Consider the following 7074-nt stretch of genomic DNA (forward strand, 5'->3'; position numbering starts at 1 on the left):
AGCAACAGCATTGTCATTTTTTCAGTAATTTTCCTTTGGATTTATATATATATATACAGGTACAAAAAGTTAATAATGGTTCACAATTACATAATATCAAGCAGCACAAATTCTACTGACTTATTAACAGTAAAAATGAAAGAGAAAAGAAAAAAAAAATCATTTAAGGGGTAGACATGTTTTTCAACATTTCAGTCCTATGTGACATAGCTTTAATTAAAAATGATTTACTTTTATTGTCAACAATTTTCAACATTATCAATACTGGTATTATACAAAAAAGACTGAAACTAGTTCTGTACTTTTCTTTAAAAAAAATGTTTATGTCATTTTTCGACAGGCTTTCTAATGTTAAAACATCGTGTTGTCGTATCTAAAGTGATGTGGCAAATGGACATGATGATGTCATATCACTACCATATCTATATTTGGGCACATCACACTTTTCTTGTCAAACTAGTTTGATAGTGTAGACAGAGCTTAAGTGATTTTGTTCATTACTGTAGTTGTTTATTTCGATTTTGTATCTGCGACACACTCACATTAAATAAATGAATATGTTTTAATTTTTTGTTACAGACAATGGTTAGACGGTCATCAATACAAACAAAGTGGATAGGAATATATTTACTACTCGTGTTCTCGAGTACGTTGGTAATATTAGGAATGATTATCAATATGCATAATAGAGACTGCAATGAACAGGTTATTCTGAAAACTTACGCGCTTATCAACTCTATGACAAATGGAAACCAGTTTGATCAACAGTGAGTATCCAATTCAAATGTATTTAACTATCATATTGCATTTTTTAGCAATGTATCTTGCATGCACTGGGAAAAAATTATGAATTCTGTTATTGTCATATTTTACAAACAGACAAAACTAATAAACTAAAATAATTGTGCCCAAATATATATTCCCAAATATAGTAGTGATATGACATCATCATGTCCATATATGGGCACATCTTTTTGTTGTCACGTAAAATTTGATAGTGTAGACAAGGCTTTAAACAACCAAGAGGCCCATCATACGATAATGAACGACGTCCATGCAACGTCTTCTGTTATTTCTGAACATGCGCATAATAGTTAGTTAGTCTACATGAATATGACATTTTTTGGTTATTTAAATCATTTTACCTCCATGGTTAAATGTTATTTACAATGTCAACCAACTCTCGGTACTGTATCTAGATTTGCTCAGTAGTATCAAGGAATATTTGGTAATACAACATGTATTTTCTAGTATCGCATACCATAACCTAACCCTTAACCATAATTACATGATACAGGTACCGCCATGTGATACAAATGAAATGTATCACCTTATTTTCCTATAATATTTGGCAAATATTGTAGTAAGCTAAGATACAGCATTGAGAATCTCGTATATTCGTCGTGTAAAGATAAATGTTCGTATATAACGTATGATTGTGGAAGATAATTGTATTTCTATTTAAGTAGGCCTAGGTTTCACATTAAACGTTTCTGACTTGTCACTACGCCCAGTGTGTCTTTCTAAATCAGCTTTACTACCGGCGTATATCTGTGGTTTTATATTCATAGAATTTTTGTGTTTGCGTATGATTGAATGAAACAATTAATTATGGTATTACGCACATCTATTCAGTAGGAATGATGACATCAGACGCCCGCACCCAACCAAACCAAATTACTCGAGGCCATCCAAACAAAAGTTCACAATATCATTGTTAAGCTTACGTTCACAGGGAACGGAAAATGGTTATCCCATGCCCAAAACCGTAACATTATTACAAATTGACTACTACTAATTTTATACATAATACTGTAACTTATATTATATTGGCTTATAATTCCGTTAACCCAACGATTTAATTTATCCTTGAAACCAACTGAAAATCATTTATACTTATTTGTTCTTTGAAGGGTTGCATGAAATCAATATGTTGATATAAAGTTTGCGGTACACCACGTATATATAGTTCTGGATCAAGTGAAAACGATCAAAGTATGCCTATTGATCGAAACGTCAGATACTCAACAGTCTTTTCAGAACTATATATACACGTGGTGTACCGCAAACTTTAATCAACAATACTTATTTGGTAAGAACAAACGGACTCAAGTAGGATATTACAAATACATTTATTCATCAAAGCAGAAAAAAAATAATAGTATGTACAATCATTCCCAAAAAATAACTACGCCTCAGATAACTACCAGTTTAGAACAACAATTATCCCATGATTCGTGGTTAGGACGTGATTTGTAGTGATAGTTGTTTAGGGGTATTTGCTATTCCGGATGTGTTTTTAATGGTAACAAATAATTTGAGACCTTTTGGATCTCAAGAAGAGTCTATTATTGGGAGAGTAGGGTACTGTATAGTAGGGTAGTTAGGCTACCACATTATGTATGTTTCTAGTGTTAGTAGGTATTTATAAACAACACTATTGATTTATCAACAGAAAATTATTATCCAAACTTTTACAAGATGACGAGTTATTATATAAAAAAATCAGGTACGTATTTTTAAATTTATATTTAATATCTAGGCCTTTTATTACCGGAAAAAATAAAATTGAAGACCCACTCAACTTTTGAGATTAGCAACAACATGGTATTACAAAATGCAGTATCTTACGGAATACAATGCGCACGTCTGTAAACGCCGATTGGCTGACTGACTTGCAATTTACTGATAAGTAAAAAGCAAAATATTTTTAATAAATGTATTAGTCAAAAATGTTATATTACTTAAGGGTATAGCACTGTACTAACTTTAACCATGTTTGACCTTTAATTTTACTTAGGCCTAAGTAGATTTAACCTGGTTCGTGTTTAAATCTTACATGATATACTTAAATAAAAATAATTTATTTTTTCAGGGGGACAATATATTTTCAGAATATAACTCTTACACTATTCTTTTACACTACTCTTAATTTACACTAAAAAACCATTCGATGTTTACATAATTAACTGTGTTATTTGTCAACGTATAGAAATGGTATAGAATTACGAGATCTTCCAGACTTAGTAGAAAGTAGAGAACAAATATCAAGGTAGGTAGAGTATTATATGTACTTTTTTTTCTTTCGTGGGCTCGTCCGACTGTTATTGTAATACAATTGATTCTTAATATGCATACAATACTTCATCTTACTCTTTGTAGTAACATCTTCCACATGGTATAATAATATGCATGGGATTAAAATACATTTATATACACATTACATATCTAACATATCAAAAATAAATAACTTTTTCTCCATTTAACAATGTTAAGATGAAAACATTTATTAAAAAGAATGAAATGACAAGAAAAGATATTAAAAGTGAAAAATGTTTGTTTAAAATTGTTGTCTATAGGGAAGAATAACTAAATATATCATTCCCGACCCCCTTTTCATCAAGACAAAATGGAGGAGAGGAATGCAACAGTAATTATGTATTACTCAAAAGTAATACTTGGCAACATGAAGAACAATTGTGAAGTGGATTTGTCTAATAAAAATAGAATTTATACTAAACAATTGGGTTGCAATTATTGATTTGTTTATTTATTCACACACTTGTACACAGTTGGTTTAGGATGGGTGGTATAATCTATCTCTATCTATGGATAGGAGGTAACTTGGTAAAAAAATAGTAATATATTTTTTTAGTTTAATTAGGCCTAAGGTTTGAATCCAACGAATTTATTATATTTTTTCAGGAATGCTTTAAACAGAATCTCCTCCAAATTGACTTCAATGGAAGAACAAAGTGATAGTGGGTAAGTTATTTCGTCTTACTGAATTACAATACATTGTTTTAATAAAACCTTGCCGGAACAGACGTGAAAGACCCTTAAGCGATGAAATTGTACTGGTTTAAGTTATTTCATATTTATTAACATGCTTTCATTTCATTTTGTATACAGAGACGATATTCATAGACAGCCACCAGAAGAACAACCTAAAAAAACACAACCTAAAAAAGAACAAACTAAAAAAGAACAACCTAAAAAGAAACTAGAGTAAGTACACTATAATCTGAAACTAATAATAGGCCTATACCGTACGTAATATAGCCTTCAAATAAGGCATCACTCTCGACATAATTATAATGTACGATACGATATGATAATATTTATTGTAATTTAAGCAACATGGTAAAAATGAAATTGTGATTGAGTGAAATATGCAAATATGCATACAAATACAACATAGGCCTATAAAGCATCGTAACCACCAATGATTCTAAAGCGACCATTCAAACTTACTATTAAATACATGAATATGATTAGTTTCCAAAGCAAGTGTAATAATCAACATTAAAGATGTATTGTTCCCAAAAATTAAAAAAATGAAGATTAATAAAATCAGATTTTAGTAGGGCCACTTTGTACTTTTAATATAGTTAGTCACTTTCGCGGAAAAAAATAAATTGTTTCACTTACAAACGGTTAAATTCAACCAAAAACCTTGTTAGCTGGCATCATAAATTTTATTTTCCTTTAAATTACAGTTTTTTCGGGTAAATAAGTTTTGTTTCGAAGTGAATAACTATATTATGAAACATCAAAATGGCATTTTCAACAGCAAAAAACATTTTTGTTCATGGGGACAATATATCTGTTTTCCCATTACTCATCGATGCACTTAATGCAATTGATGAAGTCTGTCTGAAAATATTCCCCCAACAATGGTAAATACAAGTTTGAACTTTGACAATAATTGAATGTGATATTAGAAGATCAATACACAATCTTTTCATATTTTTAGTTTGTCGGATGGATTAAGAAATTTTGAATTAGATCCGCATGAAGGTCCACCAAGGTGAGTTATTATATACATATAATAAGTCCTTATGTGTTGCGTAAAAAAATCCAACAAAGCATTCACATCCATATTTATTCATACACATTTATTCAGTTATTTAACAATAATAACTGGGGCCCGCACTAAGGCGTATCCCTTTACTTCGGTTTGGTTTTTGTTGTTGACATAGTTGGAATCCCTTTTATCGTATTAGTTTATGCACAGCGCTTAGAGGTTTCACAACATTAGGCGCTATAAAAATCCAGGATATTATATTATTATTATTATTATTATTATTATTAGAAGCAATAGCTTGTCTCATGAGGGCCCCTACAATACAAATATGCATAATAGATAAAAGAAATACTGTATAAAACAAACAATAAAATAAGTTAAAAAAAGAAAGAGATAAAATGTATGCATAACATATTTGACAAACTTAGATATATAAACTTCTGGGAACAAGGTAGATTCTTATGATTGTCCAATACGCACCATTAACCCAATATAAAGGACATTTATACCAGAACTAAATATATAACTTATATCCAAATGATAGTACACATAATCTTTATTTGATGACTTATTTGTTTTTGTGTATCTTAGAGATGTGAAGAACTATCCTCCAGCAAAGGTAATAAAATTAAATCTCCAGAAATCTCTGAACAAGCACATAAACCAAGATCACTTGACTCATATTCGGTAAGCATATCAATATCTATACATTGAGTATCTTTATTGAAGGTTATTAAAAATATCGTAATCGCAGGCACAAGGTTGAATTAAAACTGTTTAAAATATAAATCAAGACAAATTACGGAAAATGACATTCAGTGGCTGGATGTCAAAGATACATAGGCTAATACATAAATATTCAGGAAAACACACATTTTTTAACTTTTACGTAAGAGCAACATCTTTCAAAATATAAAAAAAAAACTGAATAATGCACGGTACGCGCGAAATTAACCAATCAAATGGCAAGGATCAACTTGAAGTGTTATACAATAAGTTGTTATAACAACGAATACTGCTCAAAGAAATCATTTTCTAGTATCCGAAGAGTAAAGACTGAAAGAAAGAGAGAAAGAGTGTTAACTAAATTGTTTTTCTTTTTTTAATTAATACAGAGAAAATATGGTTAAAAGTGGGCTATCATTTGAAAGAACAGTAACTACACTAATCGTAAATGATACAGAGGAACAGACAGAGGAACGCAAGCGGAAGCTAGAGAGCAAGATGAATACACCGTTTGAGTCTTGCGCAGTCATTGGAAACGGCGGTATTCTAGATAGAAGTTACTGCGGACCAGAGATAGACGCCCATGACTTTGTAATGCGATCAAACATGGCCCCTATTGATGGTTTTGAGGAAGATGTTGGCTCAAAAGTTGACTTTATGACATTGAACGGCGAAGGTACAAAAACTCTATTAAAATGTATTAAAAAGTACAATGATTCATGCCATAGGATATACAACAGTATGAAAACTATTGATAAATCCATTATTTGGTTCTCAAAATATGGAAGCTTGAATCAGAAGTTTGCACGTCTTTTAGGCAAACATGTTAATTCAACAATAACTCATCCATCGGAGCCGCTAAGTGAAGAATTAATGAAGTAAGTGATCTCTTATAATTCATTCTCGTGATAGACAGTTCATGCTTGTTTATTAAAGACATTTTTTTATACTAGGACGACAATAAACGACGATATAGAGATAGATATATTAGAAATTAGAAAAGTTTCATCCTAATATCATAGGATAACCATTTACACTGTCTTCGGTAATCAAATCAAACATCCACAAATAATTTCAATTATTTAATCATTAGAACTCTCTTTTCTACAGATTTTGGGACATCACAGAACATCCTTCGTCTGGCCTATTTCTATATTCAATTGCAGCTCCACTGTGTAAGACAATCTCTCTTTACGGCTTTTATCCATATAGCAAGTTACCAAATGGAAATCCAACACGTTATCACTATTACGAAAAGTTTTTCATTGACGAATTTGACATGGGTCACGATCTTCCAAAGGAATTCAAACTGTTGATGAAACTAAATCGATCCGGTGCTTTAAGACTTCGAACAAAACCATGTTTCTAAGTGGTTTTCTTTACATTTCAATAGCATGCCAAATATAAAGGTGATCCATTATTTGATTACGAGTGAACTTTATCGTATTTAATAAAGTTATTTCAAAAGTGTGCTGAACTGTATGCACTGTCAATCCGTATGCTGGAAAAAACCTATTATGCCTAACGCCGTGGTATAGCAT

At 30.9% G+C, this 7074-nt stretch overlaps 1 protein-coding gene across 1 annotated transcript; it reads left to right on the forward strand.

Annotated features, from left to right (window-relative positions):
- Nucleotides 1–584: 584 nt before the first annotated feature.
- On the forward strand, nt 585–7074 carry LOC144850424 (uncharacterized). Its single transcript, XM_078707700.1, has 9 exons — nt 585–767; nt 2456–2509; nt 2993–3052; nt 3706–3765; nt 3913–4008; nt 4757–4810; nt 5399–5494; nt 5923–6411; nt 6644–7074. Exons 1-9 carry the CDS (start codon nt 667–669, stop codon nt 6900–6902), a joined length of 1269 nt encoding a protein of 422 aa, XP_078563826.1. The 5' UTR covers nt 585–666; the 3' UTR covers nt 6903–7074.

This window comes from Antedon bifida, chromosome 8 (assembly GCF_963402885.1).
Source record: "Antedon bifida chromosome 8, ecAntBifi1.1, whole genome shotgun sequence".
In the NCBI taxonomy this organism is placed as follows: domain Eukaryota; kingdom Metazoa; phylum Echinodermata; class Crinoidea; order Comatulida; family Antedonidae; genus Antedon; species Antedon bifida.

What these genes read in the sequence shown, in the direction of transcription:
- LOC144850424 (XM_078707700.1), top strand. Translation starts at nt 667, where the DNA reads ATGATTATCAATATGCATAATAGAGACTGCAATGAACAGGTTATTCTG. An exon ending in GGAAACCAGTTTGATCAACA is followed by an intron (nt 768 to 2,455) that starts GTGAGTATCCAA and finishes ATTTATCAACAG; the next exon opens with AAAATTATTATCCAAACTTT. An exon ending in TTATTATATAAAAAAATCAG is followed by an intron (nt 2,510 to 2,992) that starts GTACGTATTTTT and finishes GTCAACGTATAG; the next exon opens with AAATGGTATAGAATTACGAG.